Source organism: Eurytemora carolleeae, unplaced genomic scaffold (assembly GCF_000591075.1).
Source record: "Eurytemora carolleeae unplaced genomic scaffold, Eaff_2.0 scaffold203, whole genome shotgun sequence".
Lineage (NCBI taxonomy): Eukaryota > Metazoa > Arthropoda > Copepoda > Calanoida > Temoridae > Eurytemora > Eurytemora carolleeae.
This window is the reverse complement of record NW_019396139.1, coordinates 287,430-314,279: the sequence shown is the minus strand read 5'-3', so window position 1 is coordinate 314,279 and position 26,850 is coordinate 287,430. Positions and strand designations below refer to the sequence as shown.

General features: G+C 32.7%; 3 protein-coding genes across 3 annotated transcripts; all 3 read left to right on the top strand.

Annotated features, from left to right (window-relative positions):
- Positions 1–81: 81 nt before the first annotated feature.
- LOC111696109 (protein MANBAL) lies at positions 82–3,124 on the top strand. Its single transcript, XM_023465651.1, has 4 exons — positions 82–177; positions 1,459–1,530; positions 1,592–1,637; positions 2,934–3,124. The coding sequence occupies exons 1-4, from the start codon at positions 97–99 to the stop codon at positions 3,017–3,019; spliced, it is 285 nt and encodes a 94-aa protein (XP_023321419.1). The 5' UTR covers positions 82–96; the 3' UTR covers positions 3,020–3,124.
- A 1,030-nt stretch (positions 3,125–4,154) lies between these two features.
- LOC111696106 (uncharacterized) lies at positions 4,155–14,214 on the top strand. Its single transcript, XM_023465647.1, has 13 exons — positions 4,155–4,280; positions 4,473–4,578; positions 4,773–4,866; positions 5,097–5,157; positions 5,430–5,486; positions 7,142–7,236; positions 7,622–7,732; positions 9,306–9,360; positions 10,191–10,305; positions 11,046–11,165; positions 12,013–12,124; positions 12,824–12,976; positions 13,242–14,214. Exons 1-13 carry the CDS (start codon positions 4,227–4,229, stop codon positions 13,450–13,452), a joined length of 1,344 nt encoding a protein of 447 aa, XP_023321415.1. The 5' UTR covers positions 4,155–4,226; the 3' UTR covers positions 13,453–14,214.
- LOC111696107 (ATPase ASNA1 homolog) lies at positions 14,175–23,799 on the top strand. Its single transcript, XM_023465649.1, has 12 exons — positions 14,175–14,278; positions 14,791–14,866; positions 15,883–15,960; positions 16,289–16,333; positions 16,860–16,955; positions 17,815–17,939; positions 19,434–19,526; positions 19,932–20,013; positions 20,455–20,540; positions 21,118–21,167; positions 22,386–22,492; positions 23,421–23,799. The coding sequence occupies exons 1-12, from the start codon at positions 14,214–14,216 to the stop codon at positions 23,523–23,525; spliced, it is 1,008 nt and encodes a 335-aa protein (XP_023321417.1). The 5' UTR covers positions 14,175–14,213; the 3' UTR covers positions 23,526–23,799.
- Positions 23,800–26,850: the final 3,051 nt, after the last annotated feature.

Below are 26,850 nucleotides of genomic sequence, written 5' to 3'. Positions count from 1 at the left end.
CTGATCATGCACAATCACGTTAAACAATCTGTTTGTATGCCAGTATTTCACCATAATTTTTTTTATTAAGAATATTTTCCAGATAAATAAATAAAGATGGAGGATGTTGATGATGTTCTAAGTTATCTGAAGCTGGATCCTGATCATCATGAAAAGATTGCTGCTCTCATTCCTAAAGTATGTTTTCCACGGTTATTTCAATTACGTTTTGTAAAGGGGAAACATGAAGTTAACGTTATCAATTCCGGTCGATTTCCGACAATTTGGGTTAACATTAAGTTTTTGTGGTAAAGAAAATCATAATCTTAGGGTGAAACTTTTGTATTGGTTATCACGGAATAATAGTATGGCACTGATCCGTATATTTTGTGCTCTAATAAGTGTAGTCCTTATGGAATCTTATCTGAAGGTTCTTTGAACTTCTGTAAATGACTAAAATAGTTGCCCCCTGTTCTTAAATTTAAGATTTGACTTAAAAACAGCAATTTGTTAAAGTTCTTAATTTTTTCAAATGTTCATTATAAAAATTTCACTATTTTTATTTCGACATTTTTATCATAAGTTCTGTAAATAATATAGTAAAAGAAAAAATTCTTGTTTTTGTACCTCATCAGATAGTTCCTCTTACATTTTATTCAAAGTTCTGATTTCAATCCTCATACCTCCTTCTGTATATTGATTTCAATCTTCATACCTCCTTCTGTTTATATGTTTCTTTTTACACTTTAGTTTATCAGGTTCAGTGGATAGATGAGAATTCAATTTTGTAAATAATAAAACTGGGGTTTTTGAAACATTTTTTTGACCCCAGCCAGAAAAAGGGATGTCTAATTATTAACATATGTCAGAAAAAGTGAAATTTACTTATTAAGATTGATTTCAGTTCATTAATTTAGGATAAATATAAATGAATTCAAATTTTTAAGTCACCTCATTTTTTAAAAATAAAATATTTTGTTATATCATAATTAGACGTTTAAACTATCTGTATTGTACTGTATACAATAGTTCCATGTTTACTGTTTAGATCAGGACAGTGTGAAATACAATATATGTTGAACTTTTTTTGGATTTTTAAAGTTGTTGCTTTATTGACATTTTTTAACATATTTTAAGATTCATTGATTCTCTATTAGATGTTTAACTTTCAAAGTAACTATTCAAATTTTATTTGTGCTGCTTAAGAGGATTTAAAAAAAGAATAAATATTTTCATATTCTTCCAATTTTTGTGGGATTTCAAAAAATGTTCTTAAAAATAAAAAAAAAAATTCCCGATTTCAAAGATATGTTCATAAAAATCTTAATGTTGGAAATTTGTTCTTAATTTTGTTCTTGATTTTCGGCCAAATTTTCTTAACTTGCACTATGCACTGAAATCTTTCGATTGGGGTTCACAAGTTCAGGCGTTTCAGATTAAAATTACCTCATATAAAAGTTTTGACGTATTGATATTTAGGAAACCTGGTATGAGCAGTTAATAAGATACGGACTCTATATTGGTGCTGTCTTCCAGCTTGTTTGTATTTTGGTGATTATTTATTTATTTGAATAAGGAAAATTTAAATCGATTTACTAAAATATTGTTTTAGGCTGTTATTCTGCTGCCATCGTCAGAGAAAGAGAAGGAAGTGGAAGGTTCATTTTTTATTGATTTACAAGTTTGAAAAATTTAATATAATTTTCTAGCCTTTGCTACCCGCAGGGTACCCATGGGCTCTCTCAAAAAAAGCTTTATTATAACTGGATTGATTTGTTAATATTTAATTATTTAATTGTTCATGATTGATTGTGTGATTTATTAATAATTGATGTTTGATAGTTTTTAGCATGATTTGTTTATTGATTAAATATTGATTAAATATTTGACTGATTTAAGGAACTGTTGTGAAGGTAAAATGAAAGGGGGTATAGGCTGAAACTTTAACACTTGAGGACTTGATCGCGACCATTGAAAGTTCTATCTGATGTTCCTGTCTCGAGAAATTGATATAAAACTGTGTAAAATTTATACGAAAATCAATATTTATAAAATTTTTAAAATCTAAGACTTAAATCACATGACCAGAACTCCCACCAATGGCAGTGCAGTTACGCAGTATACTGGTCATGTGTCTCCGTCTGTATCATGTTACCAGTATACTGCATTGCATTTGGTGGGAGTTCTGGTGACGTAATACGGACGTATAAATAATATCAAGTATATCTATTGATAAATAAAAATAAAAATTTTAAGACTCTAATTGGAGCAAACCTAAGTTACAATTAGGCTTCTCTGGGATATCGTCGTTTTCAGATTGGTTGCTTATTTGCTGAATATGATCTGTTCAAACCTACTACTTTTATACCAAATTGTATATTTATGCTTTCGTAAAAATTTTACACAGTTTTATTTCAATTTCTCGAGACAGGAGCATAAAATAGAACTAAGTCCTAAGTGTTTAGGCCTAAACCCCTTTACATTTTTCCTTTACAGTCCCTTTAAATGTTTGATGGTTTAAATGTTTGATAGTTTAAATGTTCAATAGATTAAAAGTTTGATGGTTTAAATGTTTGATAGTTTAAATTTTCAATAGATTAAATGTTTGATTGTTTAATGTTAAATTGATTAAATGTTTGATTCATTTAATGTTCAAAACATTGCATAGATTAAATGTTTAATTAAATGAACGAATGATTAATGAATTTTTTGTTAGTTTGATTGATTAAATGTGTTTGATGGATTAAATGTAAAGTTGATTCAACGAATGATTGATTAAGTTTGATTTATGTTTTATTAATTGAATGTTTGATTTATTGAATTTTTGATTTATTTAGTTTTTGATAGAAAGAATGTTTGATTGCTTGAATTTTTGAGTGATCTGTTGTTTTTATAGAATGTTTGATTGATTTGATTGAACAGTTGATTTGATTGGATGATTTTTGATTAATCAGATGATGACAAGAGTCGTGCCTCCTCCCCCACCAGTCAGTCGGGTCGTACCAAGCAGAAAAAGAAAACCAAGAAAAAACTTGCCTAGAAAATTTTCATATGTTTTTTTGTGTATGATGTTGATTAATACTCAATGTTATTTCTATTTGCTAAAAATTGTATAGTACACATTCCATATACCATGAATCTCGCATTTTAATTGTATTCAACGTTTCGAGAATCGTTAAAAAAAAAATATTCTTATAACAACTTACAAAGGAAGCTGCATTTCAACACTGTATTTTTTTAATTTTCCTCGATAAAAAGTTTTCAAAATATGTGCCATATTAATATTATTGAATTGATACATCAGTAACTAGAAAACATTAGAATGATCAGACTCTTCTTGTTTCATTATTGAATTATTAATCATTTTAAGTAAGTAAATCTTTAACAAATTACAAAATTCTTTGTGACATAAATTTAAAAGAAAAAAAGAAGCTAGAAAAGGAAGATAGAAGATTAATCATTTGTCATACTAGTGACTGTTCCTTACTAATTGCTTAGGATCCATTTAATTTTGATGCGGATTCGGATCCGGATCCTGGATCTGCACTGGAAAAAAATGGATCCGGATCCAGAACCTGGTCATTTCTTTAAGATTTGCTGATTTTTTAACAAAAAATAATTTTCAAGTTTTTTGTTTTATTTTTTTTCGCTTATTTTTTTATCTTAAAACTTGATGAACCATTCAGAAATGAGGAAATTTTTTATATTTTTTTTTTTCATAAGTTCAGATTTGGGGGTTTAGGAGTAAAAAAGGTTTTTGCAGTTTTTGGTTGAAATTTTACCCCTTAGATCCGGGGTTTTTAAAGTGAACGCTTTCAAAAGCACGCCATATGAATCACCGTAATACAAATTTTCCCGAAGTTTATGGATCCACATATTTTTGCGGATCCGGATCCAGGAAGCCAAAATCTTGCGGATCCAACGGATCTGTATCCGGATTCTAACCATTGCAGTTATAATATATAATGTATTATGAAATTATGGTGATTAAAAAACATTTCCATGACACATGATTATGAATGCAAAAGGACTGTTCCCTAAATTGTCATGATTATGTTAAATGACCTTTTAGGCTTTTACTCTGAATATCTATTTAAGTTATTGTTTAAGTTGGATGGTGATATTAAGAATACTCTTTAAAGTAAAACTATCATGAATAATATGTATTTGCAGATAATGGAAAGATAATGACTTGTCTAATATGATCTGAAAATAAGTTTGTGAGGTTAGAAAATCAACTGTTAAAAATGGCGGGTGTAGAATATCAGCTGATCTTCTCAGCTCTCTGCTTGATATCCCAGGTACTGATGGATATAGGACAAAATAATTGTATGCTCTGAAGGAGGATTAGAGGGGGGGGGGAGAAATGAAATAAATTGCAAGAATTTTTTAGATTTCTTACAAAGTTTCCAATAATTATTTACTTGAAATATAATGCAATAATTCAAGTGTTTACAGTTTACTCATCATTAAAATACGTAATTGTGTTCTAGTTATCTGGTGAAATCAGGACGGGAAAAGACTCCCCTCTCTCTCTCCGGGTTCTACAGGATACAGGGAACGAAACTAGTCAAAAGAAGGTTATCAGGCTTACAGAAGGTAGAGTCAGGATTCGAGTTTTATAGAAAATGTTAAACATAATTATTTACCGATGATAAGTATAAGGATTTACTCCGGCTGATACCAATATTACTTGTTAATTCCAAATAATCCCATTTNACTTGTGATTTAATATAATTAACTTCAACGTTAATCTCTGAGTCTGTCGAACCTGTTTATTTTTATCTGTTAAGGGCACATGTTGAATCTAACCTGTATTGCCGAGGGAGGCCGGAATGTTGGTTTGGTTTGGTATGTTCCAAGCTCTATAGCCATGTCTCAACACAGGTAATTCAATATAAGAAATAGCAGTTGTGATTTAGGTTTTGAGAGCAGCAATTTTCTTTTTACTGTTCAACTTTGAATGTTCATCCTACAAATCCTAATCCTTAGTGCTGATTAGAGGATATGTTACGGGAAAATATGCTTGGTAGTAGTTCAAATAATAATAATATTTTGTATAATAATCACGTTTCATATTGTCTCCCGATGTTTTTCATAAAACTTCCTATTACTAGGTTGAAAGAGAGAGTGAAAGAGGAGAACAAGAAAAATCTAGTAATCTCTCCAATATCTGAGGTAGAAACTTATCATTAAACCGGTTGCAAAATTGAAACTTTCAAAACTGGATTTTGTTTACGTTCTTTTACCATTGGGTATAGTTCTCCGATATTTTAAAAATCATAGAGTTAATTTCATAAAGCGGGTAAAATACCACAAGAGTTTTTGCAATAGTAAATTTATCAAGAAACCATAGGATGGATACTTGCAACTTCAAGCAGATTTTTAGAAATTTGGAATTTCGGAAATTAATTTTATTCTTGTCAACAAATAATCTAATTCTTCTGCAGGTTGACTCAGGGAACTATAAGTGTGAGGCTATTGGAACCCAAGGGGAGCATGTCTGGGTAGGTTGGGAGTTTTTATTTTTTTTTTATCGCCGGAGATTTGTTATGCTCAAGTTTATCTTGGCATAATGTGTTAGACTACAAAATTATGGTTTAAGTTACGTGAATAGTTGGAATACATGATGATTTATCCCCAGGACTCCAGGAGAAATGACTAACTACACATTTGAGATGATTTCAGCTGTAAATGCGCAAATTATAATTATAATTTGTGCTCATGCTTTTTCTCATCTTAGAAATTTATTTATGAAGTAAAGACGTTAGAGAAATTTTTAAATAAGAAAAAGGAGAAGTTGCATTTTTAGTTTTGATATGAGTCAAGTAAGTCGTACAGAGTGAACTACAGTGTACACTGTACATTAATATATATCTTTAGGAGGTACAGTGTACACTGTACAGAGTACGTGTAAATTGTTGAGAGCTTGTAATTCCCTATTACAGTTCTTACTTTTTAAATTCATTTTGGGATTTGAGTGTGGTAATAGGGCGGCCCTATAAGTCAGATTTGACTTGATGTTTGTATGTTCAGAAGAGTGTACGTGTATATGTTAAGGAGAGTGTACAGTTTACACTGTTCATGTATATGTTAAGGAGAGTGTATGTGTATGTGTTTGTTAGAGTGCACACTGTACATGTATATGTTTAGGAGAGTGCACTTGTATATGTTCAGGAGAGTGTACACTGTACAGTGTACATGTAAATGTTAAGAAGAGTGTATGTGTATATGTTTAGGAGAGTGAACACTGTACATGTATATGTTAAGGAGAATGTACGTGTATATGTTCAGGAGAGTGTACACTGTACATGTAAATGTTAAGAAGAGTGTTTGTGTATATGTTTAGGAGAGTGAACACTGTACATGTATATGTTAAGGAGAGTGTACGTGTATATGTTCAGGAGAGTGTACACTGTACGTATATATGTTCAGAAGAGTGTATGTGTATATGTTAAGGAGAGTGTACACTGTACATGTATGTATTAAGTAGAGCGTACGTGTATTTGTTTAGGATAGTGAAAACTGTACATGTATATGTTAAGAAGAGTGTACATTGTACATGTATATGTTAAGAAGAGTGTACGTGTATATGTTTAGGAGAGTGTTCACTGAACATGTATATGTTAAGGAGAGTGTACGTGTTTATGTTTAGGAGAGTGTTCACTGAACATGTATATGTTAAGAAGAGTGTACACTGTACATGTAAATGCTAAGAAGAGTGTACCTGTATATGTTTTGGAGAGTGTACAGTGTACATGTATATGTTAAGGAGAGTGTACGTGTATATGTTCAGGAGAATGTTCACTGTACAATGTACATGTATATGTTAAGGAGAGTGTACGTGTATATGTTTAGGAGAGTGTACAGTGTATATTTATATGTTCAGAAGAGTGTACGTGTATATGTTTAGGAGAGTGTTCACTGAACATGTATATGTTAAGGGGAGTGTACGTGTATATGTTTAGGAGAGTGTTCACTGAACATGTATATGCTAAGGAGAGTTTACGTGTATATGTTTAGGAGAGTGTTCATGTATATGTTAAGGAGAGTGTATGTGTATATGTTCAGGAGAATGTACACTGTACATATATATGTTAAGGAGAGTGTACGTGTATATGTTCAGGAGAATGTACACTGTACATGTATAGTATATGTTAAGGAGAGTGTACGTGTATATGTGGAACCTGATTGGGGAGATTGTAAACCTGGATTCTACAATTGTAACAATACTAACAATTATTGCATACCTAAAAGGTAATTAACTTAGTTAATTATTTTCTAACATTTTATAAAAATCGAGCGCAGAAGCTGCTTAGTGCTTAACCAAATTGGGCTGATTTTCAATGCTTATGACGAGAACTTTAAGTACTGTGATTTAAGTCATCTTATTATGAATCGTAGTATTATCTGAATGGGGAATCACTCTTAAAATTTAAACTGTACCTGGTCAGACATGCCTCAAATACATTGAACAAAAAATGAAAATATATTATCTCCAGTTTCCTTCAGATTTAATGGGAACTTAGAAAATTTCAATGAAAATTTATGTTTTTTTCACTTTCAGCATGTTAGTTATAATGTGAAAATTAAAGTTATAGTTTTAAGGTTAATTGATTGGTTGATTGATTGAATATTCCAGATATCGATGTGATGGAAGAGCAGACTGTCCTAACGGTGACGATGAGTCTGAGTTCCCTTGTGGAATAGATCCTTGTAAAGGGAAGATTTCCTGCCCTGAACTAGATTTCAGGTTAGATTTCCTATCCTGATCTAGCTTTTAGGTTAGATTTCCTATCCTGATCTAGCTTTTAGGATAGATTTCCTATCCTGATCTAGCTTTTGGGTTAGCCTCTCCTAAGCTAGATTACCTTCCCTGAGCTAGATTTCAGGTTAGCTTTCCAATACTTGGTTAAATTTCCATCCCTAAGCTAGATTTCAGGTTAGATTTTCTATCCTAAGCTAGATAATCTTCGCTGAGCTTGATTTCAGTTTAGATTTCCTATCCTGATCTAGCTTTTAGGTTAGCCTCTCCTAAGCTAGATTACCATTCCTGAGCTAGATTTCAGGCTAGCTTTCCAATACTTGGTTGAATTTCCAGCCCTGAGCTAGATTTCAGGTTAGATTTCCTCTTCTAAGCTAGATTTCAGGTTAGATTTTCTATCCTAAGCTAGATTACCTGCCCTGAGCTAGATTTCAGGTAAGATTTCCTCTTCTAAGCTAGATTTCAGGTTAGATTTTCTATCTTAAGCTAGATTACCTGCCATGAGCTAGATTTCAGGTTAGATTTCCTCTTCTAAGCTAGATTTCAGGTTTGATTTTCTATCCTAAGCTAGATTACCTGCCCTGAGCTAGATTTCAGGTTAGATTTCCTCTTTTAAGCTAGATTTCAGGTTAGATTTTCTATCCTAAGCTAGATTACCTGCCCTGAGCTAGATTTCAGGTTAGATTTCCTCTTCTAAGCTAGATTTCAGGTTAGATTTTCTATCCTAAGCTTGATTACCTGCCCTAAGCTAGATGCGGGGTTAGATTTCCTATCCTGAGCTAGATTTCAGGTTAGATTTTCTATCCTAGGCTAGATTACCTGCCCTGAGCTAGATTTCAGGTTAGATTTCCTATCCTAAGCTAGATTTCCTGCCCTGATCTAGATTTCCGGTTAGATTTCCTATCCTGAGCGAGATTTCAGGTTACATTTCCTATCGCCCAAGTACGATTTCATGTCCTAAAATAGATTTCAAGTTAGCTTACTTATTTAAAGAAATATTTACAAAACACGACTTTATTGTCAGTTTTTTTTAACAATTCTCAAAGCATTAGAGAATGGTGTGTTTGTTTACTTTTCACATCGTAGAAATCACTTCTGGTTTAGCTTTCTGGTATAGCTTTCTGGTATAGCTTTCTGTTATGGTTTTCTGGTATAGTTTTCTGGTATAGTTTTCTGTTATAGTTTTCTGGTATGGTTTTCTGGTACAGTTTTCTGGTATTGTTTTTGGTATAGTTTTCCGGTATGGTTTTCTGGTATGGTTTTCTGGTATAATTTTCTGGTATGGTTTTCTGGTATAGTTTTCTGGTGTGGTTTTCTGGTATTGTTTTCTGAGCCCGCGATTTAAAAAATTCTGGAAAATACGGCTCAGGTCTAAGTTGTCGTTAGGCCTTATTTACGGCTTGAGATTTTGGGTTCAAGTTGCTTCTTATTTTCAACAGAGTTGAGTTTAAAAAACCGGTTTAATATTCTATTTGGCGAATTTTCATGGTAGGAATTGGCCCATTAGGACTCCCTAACCTCATGAATTGATTTTATTTGAATTTGATTTGATTTGATAAAGGTGTATTGATCCTAGTGAGTACTGCTGTGATCCTGAAACTGATTATGATTGCAAGGTAAAAAACGCAGATATTTATACATAATTTTTTTAAGATTTTAATTTCAACAAAATTCGAGATTATATCAGCCGCAAGTATTTTTGACATTTCCGTATTTCAAAATCTCCATTTTCTTCTTGTTAATTTTAATAAAGAAAAGAATTTTTTTTGTGACATCCATGCAATTGCTGTCGAGTTTTTTTTGCAAGTTTTATAACCTCTTCAGAAAAGCTTCTCAGTTCTCAATAGTCCCTAAAAAAAATTACACCTGCGGCGCGTTTTTTTTCTCTTAAGTCTGAATTTTTTTGTTCCGAAATAAATCTATAATTCTTTGAGCTCTTCTTACCTCCTGTTTTAGTTTTGTATTTTATAATATATAATTCAGGTGCTGTACAGCTGATGTAATCCAAATTTTTAATTCAGATGCTGTACAGCTGTTGAAATCCCTATCTATAATTCAGATGCCGTACAGCTGATGTATTCCAAATTTTTAATTCAGGTGCTGTACAGCTGTTGTAATCCCTATCTTTAATTCAGGTGCTGTACAGCTGTTGTAATCCCTATCTTTAATTCAGGTGCTGTACAGCTGTTGTAATCCCTCTCTATAATTTCGGTGCTGTACAGCTATTGTAATTACAATCTTTAATTCAGGTGTTGTACAGCTGTTGTAATCCCAATCATTAATTCAGGTGCTGTACAGCTGATGTAATCCCAATCATTAATTCAAGTGCTGTACAGCTGTTGTAATCCCAATCTTTATTTCAGGTGCTGTACACTGTACAGCTGTTGTTATCCCAATCGTTAATTTAGGTGCTGTACAGCTGTTGTAATCCCAATCTTTAATTCAGGTGCTGTACAGTTGTTGTAAGGCTGTACTTGATTATAACAGCAGAACTAAGCATAAGCAGCCGGAGCTGCAAGATCATATTTCAGGATATGATAAGATTTTTTACACAGCTATAGGTAAAAACTAAAAATACATCGAGTTACTGTAATCTCAGGATTAAACTTACGCTGTTAAAATTAAGTATTATCTTAAAAAAAAGACAATTCAAAGATATTGATTTATTTTCGAAGGTATTCCATGAACGCTAAAGAAAAATTTAAGTTTATAGACATTCGATGGATTAAGGAACAAATGATTTATTAATTAAGTATTAAAGGGACTGTAAAGAAAAATTAAAGGGCGTATAGGATGAAACCTGAGAGTCTCAGGTTTTGAACGATACCTATAAGACATCTATCTTATGTTCCTGTCTCGAGAAATTGACAAAAAACTGTGTCAAATTATACTAAAACGGGCATATGCCAGATTTTGTATAAAAGTTGTAGTATTAAACAGATCATAGTCAATAATTATGCACCCAATCTGAAAATTTTGACACAGTTTTATGTCAATTTCTCGAGACTTGAACATAAGATAGATGTCTTATAGGTATCCTGAGACTCTCAGGTTTCATCCTATACCCCCATTTCATTTTTCCTTTTCAGTCCCTATAAAATAAAAAAGTTTGGGGTAACATTTATTTTCCTGTCAGTCAGTTGGTGGTATTTTCAATTCTTTAATTTCCACAAACTCTTAGAAGATTATTATTTCAACTATCCGGTAAATCTAGCTGTTATCTTTTTAGGTTACTGTCTGGTATTTCTGTTTGTTATCTGTTTAGATTGCTATCTGGTATATCTAGTTGTTATTTGTTTAGGTTGTTGTCTGGTATTTTTAGCTGTTATCTGTTTTGTCTATGGCTGGTTGAGATATCATAATAGTAGAGCGGGAAGACAAAATCAGAGACAACGACAACCTCTAACCCTTCACGACCTAGGTAATTGTGGATTAATAACGTACACCCTGTACAGTGTACACTTACTCCCTGTACACTCACACTTTGCACACTCACACTCTGTACATTTACACCCTGTACACTTACACCCTGTACACTCACACCCTGTACACTCACACTCTAAACACTTACACTCTGTACACTTACACTCTGAATACTTACACTCTGTCCACTTACACTCTGTACACTTAAACTCTAAACACTTACACTCTGTCCACTTAAACTTTGTATACACTTACACTCTGAACACTTACACTCTGTACACTTACACTCTAAACACTTACACTCTGTACACTTACACTCTGTACACTTACACTCTGTACACTTACACTCTGAACACTTACATTCTGTACACTTACACTCTAAACACTTACACTCTGTACACTTGCACTCTTTACACTTACACTCTGAACTCTTACATTCTGTACACTTAGACTCTGTACCCTCACACTCTGTACACCAACACTCTGTACACTTAGACTCTGTACCCTCACACTCTGTACACTAACACTCTGTACACTTAGACTCTGTACCCTCACACTCTGTACACTCACAATATGTCCTCTTTTACTCTGTCCTCTTGCACAAATTGTATACGTTTCATGTCCATAAGAAAAGGTTATAGAAAAGAAACACTTAATGGAATAAAGTTCATCAAATATTTTATTTCGTCACTTCGTTCCTAAACAGAGTTAAATAAGTTTTTTAAAAAAATATTTATCAGATTGTAAAATATATTTTACATTTTAAACCTATATAAGACGGTGTATACTTTTACTAAGAAGATTGTACACAGGTACAGTTATTACTTCTATTATTAATTTATTAGATTTGATGTACGGTGGTCCAGAGCAGTACAACGGTACTGATCGGAACCTTAGTATTACGTTTAATATTAATCATGGTGTACAGATTATGCGTCCTCCACCATACAGCAATAGGTAATCTTATTCATGCTTTATGCAACAACCACGTCAAAAATAGTTGATCAAAACCTTGACTTCTATAGAAAAAACGAGTCTCGAACAATTATAAAAAAATGGTCTTGCGTATTCTTCTAATCTTCAGATTTTATACTCAAAGCTTAATTATTTCAAAGTTATGGGATGATTTTCCTTTTTTCAAGGTTGAATATTTAAAGTAGGGTAACAAATATTTTTATTCCCGACAGGGCAAAAATATCTTCATTTTTTATGCATACACAAACAAAAATTTCAACGCTTTTTACAGCATGAAACAATAACAAAAAAAGTCGCGGATTTTCAAATATTTTTCGCCCATTTTTAAAATTTTAAAAAATATCAAAAGCTTTTTGTACACCTTATTGTAATTCTGAGCATCCATAAACCTTCCCTGAGGTCATGCAGGGTCCAATTCAAAATTTGGGCCAGATCAGTTCAACCATTTTGACGTTTTTTGTTTACAAATAGACAGACAGACAAGTAAAGTATATACATAGAAGATTAGTTGGCTGCTTCTATGTTGGATCATAACTCATGAACCCTTTTCACCACCATGCCTAACATTTTTATTGGGTACCTCGTTAAAAACACAGAAATGTTCTTGGCTTGATTAAATCTCGGCAAAGCTGGGTTCCCAAGCTAGAAATATATATATTGTTGAATGTTGTATAAATCTAGGAGTGGAACCCCTGGGCCCCCTCCCCCCTACATGTCCCAGGAGAACGTGCAGGACCCCCTCCTGGAGGAGTCCAACAACAACGGAGATATCAACGGCAACAGCAACCTCATGGACAACAACAATCCCAACAGAAATATTCCAGACAACACCAGGGAGGAGAATATTAAAGTTGTGAGTTCATGGGGTTTTAAAAATGGCGAATAAAATTCGTATCAAACTAATACTTATTAATTTGATCTACTGAAAATCTAAATTAAAGTCCAGTGGGTAAAAAATCCTTTATTAGGATTCTGAAAAGAAAATTAATTGTGTTTTAATTTCTGATGTTTCCGATAACCCACAAAATAAAATCAGTATTTTGAAAATAGGTCTATCTTAAATATAAATTTCAGATGAATATTTGACCTCGTATTCCAGAAATCGAAATTTGCCGGAAGCTGACCAGCTCGTAGAAGCAGCTCCCTCCCTCCCGGACCCAACCCTCGTCGTTCCGCCTTCGTACGCTACTAGTACTACTACTTCCCCTACCTATACTCAGGAGGAAGCCGCCGCCTACCCGCCGCCTCCTTACCCGGGACTAGACCGGACTAGATACTCAGATACATCCACGGAAACAGAAACAGAATAGAATAATTTCGATGTTTTTTTTCTGTCACTTTTTTTTATTGGATGATGGGTTGTCTGCTAATTATAATAATATTAAGTTTTCTCTTGCTGAATATTATGTACATATTGCACAAACATTAGAATTTACATGTACGTATTGTACTTACAATTTACATATTGTTAGACATCACTGTCTACATTGTATAAAGATTATAACAGCCAAAAATTACGATTTGATTCATATTTATTTCTTGATGAATTAGAATACAAAGGAATAACAATTTAGTCGTAGTATTGCTTGCTGTCACACAAAATATAAAATTTAATAATCTAAATTTAAAAACGGAAGAAGAAAAAACTTTGGTCGTATATAAACTTTGTGATTAGTTTACATTGAGATTTAATGTGCCAAATATGAGAACCGGTAAATGTCTAGTTGAAAGTTCATTAAACATAAATTTTAAATAAGTCAAAAACCTTAAAAGAAATTTAACTAAAAATATATATTTTTGGTGATCTAGTATATTTCAATCAAATTTCACTCGATGAGTCCCTTTCTAGCCTTCTCTAGTTTAGACTTATATCCTTAAAATATGAAGTTCAAGAAGTAGATCTATATTAATTAATATATTAATTAATGTCAATTAATCGAAGTTATAAAATTTTGTTGTTTTCTGCCCATTTTCTGAAAGTTAACTTCCAAATTTGTTTCTATATGATAAAAAGAAATTCTAGTTCTATCATAGATAAAAAAATATATGGGCATTTGTGTTATTTCAGAAAATGGAAGACGACTTTCAGCCACTAGAGCCAACCCTTCAGAACATTCTAGATGCTAAGTCATTAAGGTGAGAGATTTTAATACCCGCTCTCTTGGAATGAAATATTCTGTGGCTTTTGGTATCAATCAAAGGATATAATTATATTCTCTCCTCTCTCCCTTAATAAATAATTTTTAGTCGTTAAATTAAAGTTAAAGGTTTTAGGATTTCGTCTCCCTAACACCGGGATAATCCTGATGTTTCTATCTGAATTCATTTTTAGTGAAATGGGGGAAAATGAAAAATTCATTCTTAAGACACTTTACACCAAAGAATTCATTAATTTTCCCCTAAAAATATTTTTTTCTCAATTCAGCGAATACAACACCCTAAAAAAAGCATGTATAACTTTATTTAAGAGGGAAATTATTTTCAAACGGCGGTGGGTGGGGGGGGGGGTGGGGAGAAAACTTACACCCCTGGAATAATGTCATTTTTTTCTTGCTAACTGCATGACGTTTTCTTAGTACATTTCATAGAATAAAATCAATCGTAAAAGTTTTGGCGGATTTGTCTGTTATACAGTGTGAATTGATTAGATGGGTGTTTGTTGGTGGTAAGGGGGGAGTAGGAAAGACGACCTCTAGTTGTAGTCTGGCTGTTCAACTCTCAAAGGTAAAATAATTGTTATTATAATAAGTTTTTTCAGAGAAGACATTTTTTATTTTTTTTTATATTAATTTAAAATTATTTTAAAGAACTTTTTTCTATTTTTTTGTATTTTCATTGGTTTACATATGATTTATTGAACCAACGTCCAGTTGTACTAAACTGAAGAAGTTGTATACATACCCAAAAAAGTGTATTTGGGCTAAAACCTTATAAAGTGGGGAAATCCCTTTTTATAGTTTAAATGAACAAATAAAATTCATTCGAACTAAAGTTAAGATTTTCATCATATTGCCACAATTTCCAAAACGAACAAATTTTAGAACAAATGAGCGAAAAATGTTCAATTGAACTAAAGTATTTTCATAATTTTGCCACAATTTCCAAATGAGTTCAAACGAAAAAATTTTCTGTCGAAAATGTTGATTAGATTAAAATTTTCAAGAAAATATTTATTCTATGACTCCCCAATAACATAAGTGTTACCAGGTAACCACCCCTCCCTGCAACCCAGAACAATTTTTTGTGAAAAATGTTCATTAGAACTAACGTTCAATAACACTTAAATGTCCAAGAACATTTTTAGTCCATTTGAACAAATTTTATGTGGAAAATGTTCATTAGGACGCGTTCAATAGCAATAAAATTTCCAAGAAAATATTTAGTCCATTTGAACAACTTTTATGTGGAAAATGTTCATTTTAGGACTAACGTTCAATAGCTCTAAAATATCCAGGAAAATATTTAGTCCATTTGAACAATTTTTTGTTGAAAATGTTCACTTTAAATAATGTTCAAATGCCATAAAATAGCACAAAGATTAATTGCACCAATGATAAATTGCATTAAAAATTGGCGGGAAAAAGAAATGATTAGTTAAATTGAGCATGTTGAGTGTCGATTTTGTTCATATGGAATAATGCTCAAATGGAATACAACCCGGTTTGTGAACTATCTTTAGTGCAATTGTACGATAGTTCAATCGACATTTAGTTCTATCGATATAGCATCAAATCTTTTAGGTCCGAGAAACAGTTTTAATTATCTCCACCGACCCTGCTCACAATATCTCAGATGCATTTAGCCAGAAATTTACTAAGGAATAACTTGAAAAATGACAAGAAAATATTTAATATCAGCTGCCCGACGTTGCCCGTAGAATTATAAAAATTGAATTTTGAAGAAAAAACGAGTTTGGAAAAAAAATCGAATTTTTTTTAGCATATGCTACCCCCTGGGATACCCATGGATATCCTCAAAAAATGTCAGTCAATTTGGTCCAGCTACAGCTAACATATAAATATATATTGTTCCAAGACAATGGTCTAAAGAGAATTGGCCAAGCACAAATGGACGGTCACTTGAAATTACGTCTTTAAAATCTTAAACTAAGCATGAACTTTAAACTGATTACAAGTTTGAAACTAGGTGCCGACAAAAGTCAATGGTTTTGAGAATCTATTTGCAATGGAGGTAATCACTCATTTCAATGAGATTTTGGTATTTTTAATCAAAATTTAAAACTCAAAATAATGTTTAATAGATAGGGTATCTTAATAAACAGGAATTATTGACAAAAAATTTAGTTTGGTGGAGTGTTTCGTCTGTTTCTATTTATTCTGATATTTTTATTTTTTCCTGAAGTATAAATTAAATTGTTAAATTATCTAATCTTTATTCTTATACTCTAGCAAAGCAAATTTTTGTTTGTTTTAAAAATTAGGTAGTTCAAAGCTACTTATTTACCACAACGTTTTTGAAGTCATCTCTCAATTCCCATGTTTATTGGATACCCTGTACATTTAGTCAATATGCAGCCTTACATATATTTAATCTTATTTATTTATGTAATATTTTCCTAATTGATTAGATCCCTTTTTTATTTTCTCATTCCTATCAAGAACATACAAAATCGGAAATTTCCTGGACTTTTTTTATTCCGTCAATTTTAACTTTTTCCGAAATAATAAATAAAATTGATGAATTATCTATTTCTAAGGTTGACCCAAATATAGGGTTTGCTGAACTACCTGAGGAGTATTTTACAGGAGTTGGTGAAAGTGAGGCTTGGAAGAGTAGTAAAGGTGTTATCCAGGTAGTCATTTATAAATCAGTTTCCAGGTAGTCATTTATAAATCAGTTTTCAGGTAGTCATTAATAATTCAGTTTCCAGGTAGTCATTAATAAATCAGTTTCTAGGTAGTCATTAATAAATCAGTTTCCAGGTAGTCATTTATAAATCAGTTTCCAGGTAGTCATTTTTAAATCAGTTTTCAGGTAGTCATTAATAATTCAGTTTCCAGGTAGTCATTATAAATCAGTTTCCAGGTAGTCATTTATAAATCAGTTTCCAGGTAGTCATTTATAAATCAGTTTCCAGGTAGTCATTAATAATTCAGTTTCCAGGTAGTCATTAATAAATCAGTTTCTAGGTAGTCATTAATAAATCAGTGTCCAGGTAGTCATTTATAAATCAGTTTCCAGGTAGTCATTTATAAATCAGTGTCCAGGTAGTCATTTATATATCAGTTTCCAGGTAGTCATTTATAAATCAGTTTCCAGATAGTCATTTATAAATCAGTTTCCAGGTAGCCATTTATAAATCAGTTTCCAGATAGTCTTTTATAAATCAGTTTCCAGGTAGTCATTTATAAATCAGTTTCCAGGTAGTCATTTATAAATCAGTTTCCAGATAGTCATTTATAAATCAGTTTCCAGGTAGTCATTTATAAATCAGATTTCATGTAGTCATTTATAAATCAGTTTCCAGGTAGTCATTTATAAATCAGTTTCCAGATAGTCATTTATCAAACAGTTTCCAGGTAGTCATTGAGACTTCTGTCCTAATGATTTTGTAGACGCATCATAATTTATATTCCCCAATATAGCGATTAAACCCTTTCGAAAAATACTTAGCATTTGTAAACATCATTGAAAAGTATAAATATGAAAAGGAACTTTTGGGAGCCTTCCCTGGTATTGACGAGGCAATGAGCTACGCTGAAGTAATGAAGCTCGTGAAAAAAATGGATTTTTCAGTTGTCGTCTTCGATACAGCACCAACTGGGCATACACTAAGGTACAATTATATACACTGTATAAGGGGTCCTAATATGCACTACACCCGCCACTTTTTTAGGGTTGTCAGACACGGTACACCAGTATGTACACTGTATAGTGGGTTTTAACATGATGGAGTGGGGTGTTAACCCCTCTTTACACTATACCCGCCACTTTTTCAGGGTTGCTAGACACGGTACACCAGTATGTACAGTGTACACTGTAAAGTGAGTCCTAATATGATGGGGTGGGGTGTTAAACTATACCCGCCACTTATTTTTAGGGTTTCCAGACACGGTACACCAGTATGTACACTGTATAGTGGGTCCTAATATGATAGGGTGGGGTGTTAAACCCCTCTGTGCACTATACCCGCCACTTTTTCAGGGTTGCCAGATACGGTACACCAGTATGTACACTGTATAGTGGGTCCTAATATGATGGGGTGGGGTGTTAAACTATACCCGCCACTTTTTTTAGGGTTTCCAGACACTGTACACCAGTATGTACACTGTATAGTGGGTCCTAATATGATGGGGTGGGGTGTTAAACTATACCCGCCACTTTTTCAGGGTTGTCAGACATGGTACACCAGTAGAATAATTGTTGACCACTTTTTTTTTATATTTTAGACTTAGTTACCGATTTATTAACTGTTACATATTCATTTTTGAATTTTAATTTTACAAAATTCTGTAAATAATTTGATAATAGCAGCTGTAAATATTGTGAAATTTCTTGTTTTTCTTGATCCCCATTTTCTTCTTATTCGTGCAACTTCCATCATGTTCGGGATTTATTAACTATTACAAAATCCTCATTTTGAAAGGTACAGACCGGCTAGGTTGGTAGTTAAACTCATACTGCAATATTATTGATCAAATGTTAAGGATTGATACCAACAGATTTTTTTACGATGTCAGTATAATTGAGTAGAAGTGCAAATTTCACCAAGCAATAATCATGAGGACGAATATTCGTTCACATTAAAAGTCTTCTTTAAATCATTTAAAAACCTGGATGAAAAACATAAGTATAATTCTTTAAAAACTAATATTCTGTTTAGAAACTTATTTTCCTGAAGAATCGTTTATTTTTTACACTCATTATCTTGAACTCTTTGTCATCTGTTTATTAGCAGTTTCCTTTAAATTTAATCTTTGCAATTCAATGGAAACCTAAGCCACATTTTTAAACTGCACTCTCAGTTCATCTACCCTACCTAGCCGACCTGTCCCTTTAATCTACCTATATATCACGTTACCGACATGCCAACCTACCTGCCTATTTTTCTACATGCAGACCTAACTTTCTACCTACTCACTTACCTACCTACCTACTCACTTACCTACCTACCTACCTACATACCTACCTATCAATCTATCTACCTATCTACCTATCTACCTATCTACCTACCTACCTACCTACCTACCTACCTACCTACCTACCTACCTACCTACCTACCTACCTACCTACCTACCTACCTACCTACCCTAACATACGTCTACCCTAGGTTATTATCGTTCCCTGCAGTTGTTGAGAAAGGATTAGGGAAGCTGCTTAAGTTAAAGAATCAGATGGGACCAATGATATCCAACATGGCAAGGTATTAACTAGGGACCAATGATATTCAACAATGCAAGGCATTACCTAGGAACCAATTATATCCAACATGGCAAGGTATTAACTAGAGACCAATGATATCCAACATGGCAAGGTATTAACTAGAGACCAATGATATCCAACATGGCAAGGTATTAACTAGAGACCAGTAATATCCAACATGTCAAGGTATTAACTAAGGAACAATGATATCCAACATAGCAATGTATTAACTAGAGACCAGTGATATCCAATATGGCAAGGTATTAACTAGAGACCAATGACATCCAATATTGTCAGGTACGTATGTATGTACGCATTAATGCACCCTTAGTCGCTACGATTATTGGATACAAACAGACAGACCCCCATACAAGCAAAGTATATATTTATAGATTTAAACTTTAAGAATGTTTGGTGGTGCAGATGGCGGGTTTAACCCTGACATGTTGTCTGGTAGATTAGAGGAGATGCTGCCAGTTATTCAACAGGTTGATTTTTTTATATCAGTGTTACAATAATGATTCATGAAATTGCCCTAATTCCAAAAAGTGGTCTGCCTTCAAAAGCACATGATCTAATTCAAAAATTTAATTTTTTCGTTTTATTTAATATGATTAAATCTAAAAATATTCTTCTTATTTCTAGAAATTTATAACGCGCAAATAGGCAGACCACATTTCAGAAATGTTAGGATTGTTTTTTGCATAACCATACTTATAAAATTAGGTAAACGAGTGAAGGCATGAAGGCCGCAGAGACGATAATCGATTCGTCTCTTATTGTCAAGAAACTCCGCTTCTTTGTGAACATGTATATTGTATATGGTTGAAATCTTTGTTAACAATGATATACACAATTATCGTATTTTATTTATAATAGAAACGTTTAAAAAAACTATATTATTATTAAAACTAAATTAAATTGTTTAGGTAAACGCTCAATTCCGTGATCCCGCTGCAACTACATTTGTTTGTGTTTGTATTGCAGAGTTTCTCTCTTTGTATGAAACTGAGAGGTAAGTGCATTATGCAACAAGTTCGAGGATTAAATAGTTTTCTCAAGGGATGGGGTAGCTTTTTTCAGAGATTGAAAAAAATTTACAGGACAAAAACAATTAACAATTGTATAAATTACACGATTTTTCCTCAGAAAGATTAGAAATTTTAAGTTTTCATTCGGAATTTTTTTATGATTTTTAACCAACCGCAAATATTCCTTAACCAATTTAATTCAATTTTTGATTTATTTCCTCTGTTATGTTAATGTCGTGTCTCAATCATTTTAATTTCAAACACAAATATATTTATTAATTTTTGAACTTTTGTGTATCTCAACCGGTTGTGGGTTGATATGGGAGGTTGTATGCTTAGAGCTTACTCAACAGAACTAACAACTGTTAAATGAAAATTGGTGGATACAAAAAACCCGCTTTTTATAAAGGAATGTATCATTTACTCTCAGACAAATTAGAATCAATGGAAATTTTAAACCCCCAAGGGATTCAATGATAAACCCGAGGGCATAAACCAAGGGTTTATCATTGAATTTCCATTGATTCTAATTTGTCTGAGAGTAAATGATACATTGTTTAGGTTAATTCAAGAGCTTACGAAGACGGGAATAGACACGCATAATATAATAGGTGAAGAGTAATTATCATACAATAACCCGGAGAAACATTAATTGTTTGAAGATTTGAAACTCGTCTTTGCCTTATAAAAAGACTGCGGCATTCATTATAAGCAATATAATTTTAGCAAACAATAATCACAAAATAGCCATAGTCCTGCCATTTCCTAAATGTTACAGGCCATTTTTTGCGTTAACAAATTCCAGAGATATTAAGAATTTTGTTTTTTATTTCAATTTATTAAATAAAACCATGAAAATGTCTAATTCAGAACGAAATCATTAATATCTGTATTTTGAACTTGTGAATTGAACATGCCACTGTGCTAAAGCAGGGTCAATTGAAATAAGGGTGAAACTGATCCTATTGAGCCGTTTCTTGATGAAAATACTTAAATCCACCTTGTGCCAGTTCTAAAGCTTTTTTAAATACATTTTAAGAAGATTTGAGTACTTTTTTATTGTTTTAAACTCATTCAGATTTTTGCTTTTTTGTGTAAATCAAATTAATAATATAAACCAGAAAAAAAATCGTCAAAAAATCAAGATGGGTATCAAAATATCCGTCTTGAAACACTAAGTTTAGAAACGTTTAATTCGTAAAATTCGCAAAAATTAAGCAAACTCTTGATTTGGAAAGATTACATATAACAATTTTTGAAATATCGAAAAACAGTTCAAAACGAGTCTTTTGATACCCATTACCCTAATCAACATGTTTTAAAAAAATGCAATTCATAATACGTTATAAATTCTTGCTAGTGCAGAAAGGTTTTGACATTTTCGATGAAACATTTCACCCTTATTTGATATTACATCTACTATCTCTCTAGCAGTTACTATGCTGTATTATTGCAATGAATAGATTAATAACAATACAGATCAAACACTATTATAATTATTAACAATCAACCTACAGTCAAAGTACAACGACCTGTAGGTTGAAATACAATGAAGATAGGGTTGAGCTCCTCCACTTGCCCTGTTCTATATGGTATCTAGTAGTTCAGTCCTGCCTGAATTTTAAGGATTCACTGTGTATGCCAGGAAAGCATGGATACTAGGGGATAAATAAAAGGGATGCTTAAAGCACTGACAGAATGCGGTACAAACCTCCGCCTGGTTGAATAAGAGTTTTTTTTGTTTGTTTTTTGGTTTTAGCTTTAATCTTAATGACCAGGGAAAGGTGAGCAATCTAGTGTTCTATCTGTATTATTAATCTTTGTTCCAGTGAATCAACTGTTAATCCAAAAGCCCGGAGAGAAGCCCTGCTCTATGTGTGAGGCCAGGTGCAGGATTCAAGGCAAATATTTGGATCAGATAGCAGATCTTTACGAGGTTAGGATTAATTAAGATATTAATTAATCAATCTAGAATTTATTTTGTCATAATGAAGTAAATTTTGATTGATTGATTGACTGGTTAATTGATTGATTTTTGATTGATTGATTGATTGATTGACTGATTGATTGATAATAATTGATAAATGATAAATAATAAATGGTTGATTTTATGATGATTAATTGGTAGACTAAAATATACTGATGGATTGATTTTACAAGGATTGAGATTAGATAATGATGACTGATTGATTTTTCGGTCAAATAATATGTTACTTGTAGGTTGATCTGCAGAGGGCCTTTGGGTCCATTGTGCAGATATCTGTTTTGTCCTCACAAAACAGTATTAGCAGTCCTTACATCTCGAGCTTTAGCGTCTTAAACACTGATCCTTATTGCGCTTAGTTAATTTTAGTTGATCAAGTCTGTTCTTGAAGACTGGCCAGAGCTTGTTCTCTCTATAGTAAGGGGTCGTGTATTTCACGTACTTTGGGGGACGATATATTGGCCGCCAGATGTCTTATGCTAAATTCTTATCTGATAGATAATTTCTCCGTGCATTTGACGACCAATATATGAGACGTCAAGTTGTCGACCAATGTAGATTATGGAAGAAACGGCCTCTGGAGTCCTATATGTCTATAGGCAGGCTATTTCAAAGGTTGACAACTCTGTTAGAAAGAAGTTTTTCCCGATATGTGACCTTGAACGTAAGGCAACCAAGTTTTTACTGTAGGACGAGATTCTTGGGAGTCTGTTGTTCTACAGTTTTGAACCAAATATCTGATTGATTGATAGAGTATTACTAGTTGATTGATTAAATAATTATGAATATTGATCATTGATTGATTGATTAAATATTGATGATTGATTGAATTAAATATTGATGATTGATTGATTAAATGATGATGATTGAATGATTGCAGGATTTCCACGTGGTAAAGCTGCCCCTGCTGGAGAAGGAAGTGAGAGGAGTGGAAGCTGTCAAATCTTTCTCAGAAAATCTTCTTGTTCCATATGTTCCAAAATAAACCTCTTGTTCTCTACGTTCCGAAAAAAAACCTCTTGTTCCATGTTTATGTGCATACAGGCTGTTTAAAAGCTTGGTAGAAAAAAAACTTTAAATCGTCTCCATTGTATTCATATATATGACGTCGACTGTATTATTTTCAGGTTGTTTCTTTGTTCTTTATGAATTTTCCATTTTTTGTTTGCTAAAGGGTTTTAATACTTAATGAAGTATCTTGCACTGAAATTGTAAATTTGATATTTATTATATGATTTGAATAAAATATGAAATAATTACTTATTTTTCTTCGTGTTAGTTTCTTTTTTAAAGGGATTTTTGCAAGATAAATATTTTATCTAACTAATTTGCAAGATAAATATTTTATCTAACTAATTTGCAAGATAAATATTTTATCTAACTAATTTGCAAGATAAATATGTATACACATTTTGTTACTGTAGGTAAGTTTTTATGTTAAGAGTAAAGTGCGTAATCATCATAATTTCCAGCATAATGTACATTTTATATAAAAGCTGTTAACAACATAAATTTATAAAATCAATTCATAGACAGCAGGATGTTGAAGACACGTTAAATATTGGTATAAACCTTATTTAAAAACTAGTATCATTAATGAGAGGGTGCGAACTCGTAATGATTGCGCAAGTAATTGTCTAGATGGACCATATTTGATGCATATAAAAGAAAATGAACCAATATAGCCCAAGAAATATTTTATTCCTTGAAAAAAAATTTTAATTCTTAGATTTGTCCACAAATTTTTGCAAGTGAAATTGTACAATAATAGAGCAGACTCTTGGTTATATGATTAGCTACTACTTCACTTTCGATATACTATACATCCGACCTACTTACACCATGCAATTGTTGTATTCCTATACTGTTTTTTCATTCAAAATACCAATTAATTTTTTTTAATAATCACTTTCTTAAATTACAAAATTCAGATTTCTAACCATTTTTGAAGACCTGTTATGCATTTTTTATAGAATGTTGTGTGTACTTTTGCACATTTGAGGGGAGGGAAGGAGGATCTGTTGTTTTTGGTATTAATTCCCAAGTGACAATATCCCAATTGTTCATTTTCCCAAGTGGCAACTTCCGTTAGGTTAGGCTCGTTCAGGGCTGGGCACGTTCCGACTTTTTTTTAAATCGTTCTGTTCTAGAATGAGGGCCCTCTGCTAAATCGTTCCGTTCTCGTTCCTCTTTTTTTTATCGTTCCGTTTGGTTCTGAGTAGAAGAACGGTCTTCCCGTTCCGTTCCGTTCTTGGCGTTCTTAGTTAAAGAACGGTTGCATCCCTCTTGTTCTGTTCTTAATCAAGAACGTTTCCATCCCCCGTTCCGTTCTTAGTAATGATCAATTCCATCCAAGACAAAAGTTTCATAGAAAAGAGTTGGTTAAAAAGTAAAAAAATTACGATTTTTTAATAAAAAGTTCTTCACAGCCGTAAATAATACTTTAAATTATATGTTTAAATTTACAGTTAAAAGAATAAGCTTACATGATTTCTGGGCTGAGCAATGTATAATTTTGTGAGAGCGGGGGAGGGGCGGGAGTTCTAATATAGTTTTTTTCGAAACGATGGATCGTTCCAGTAGGAACGCGCCCAGCCCTAGGCTCGCTAGGCCTTCTGTGGCGCCACAAGCTGCGATGAGGCTGGGTGCTGCGTTAAGGGGAGTTGAGCGATACTCTCCCAAAGCCTTTGGGAGAGTAATAACATCGTTTTGGTTACAAGCTAAATGGTGTCACATGAAACAAGACAGTTGGCAAATTGTTTTGAATGTCTTCTTCCCTATACTATATCAGGTGTTAAAGACTTTTTGCAGTTTGATTACTTTAAACAAGTCCTTTATTCAAATATATTTTGCTTTGAAATCAATTTCAATATAACTTGACTGCCATATGACATATTTTTTTCTTTGGTATCAAAAAACTTAATAAATGTTGAACTAAAACTATATCACCAACTGTCATGTTTCATAGGACACCCTGTATGTGCACTTACACACTATAGTTTCATCTACAAGTTGAGGATTAGTGTTCAATGATTGTTTGCAGCATTAGTTCAACTTGTCTTTATTTTATTTGTTAAAAGTGTAATTTGACTTGAATTAATGTTGATTGTAGGGTTTATCAAAGCTTGTCAAGTGCCCACTGACTATAAACTTAAACCTTCTATTGTCAACCTCTGTAGTGTCCAATTGGTTCAAATATATATCAAGTTTGTCATGGTTTGTTTCTATCCAGATAAATGAACCCATAGATTAATTAAATTAACAGATAGAACACATAGATGTCGTCTTTTCAAGATTTAGGGTTTTTTGTTCACAATATAACCCTGAGGCAGACGCCAAATGTAGATTTACAAGACAGAGAGAGATCGCATTTTCTACGCCGACTGCGCGTAACTCCTTTATGCTATTGTGAACGAAAAGCCCCTATATCTTGAAAAGACGACATCTAGTTTTCTATCTGTTATTTTAATTATTCTAGGCTGAACTGAACCAATTGGGCTAGGGAAAGGTTTATAACTGAGTAGTAAAAGTGAGACAAATAAATAATTAAAAGGATATTTTTTTATATTCTATTTTTGTAGAGATACAGGGTGTCCCAAAAAACATGGGAATTAGCATTGTAATACCTAATTTCAAAAACCATAATATTATTATGTCTGCTAGAGTTTATTTTATGAAAAGGTTAAAATGTCTCCGCAAGATGAACAGTGAAGACGGACAAGTTTACTCTGTTTGTAAACTGTAATTTTCTTGTACAATCATATGCAGTCAAAACATAAACAAACAAACTGTAAACATAGCAAACGAAACTCTTACAGATTATAGCTTTCTCAGAAGGTATCACTAGACTAAATCAAAGAATTATTTGAAAAGACTATATCGAATTCGTCACTGAATTCCAATATTTATTGGGACACCCTGTATGTTCGTAAATGTTCTTCCAGTCTTCTTCCCTTTTGTTGCAAATTACTTCGCTAAAATCAACAGTAGGTTATTTTTTTCCTTTCCCTTCCATTCTCATATCCCCTCCGTCCATCCTCATTTTCTCCTCCCCTCATACCCTCTATCCTTATATCCTCATTTTCTCCTCCCCTCATACCTCTATCCTTATATCCTCATTTTCTCCTCCCCTCATGCCCTCCATCCTCCTATCCTCATTTTCACCTACCGTCATGCCCTCCATCTTCCTATCCTCATTTTCATCTCCCCCTATCCTCATTTTCACCTCCCTCATATCCTCCATCCTCCTATCCTCATTTTCACTTCCCTCATACCCTCCATCCTAGCCTATCCTCATTTTCACCACAAAA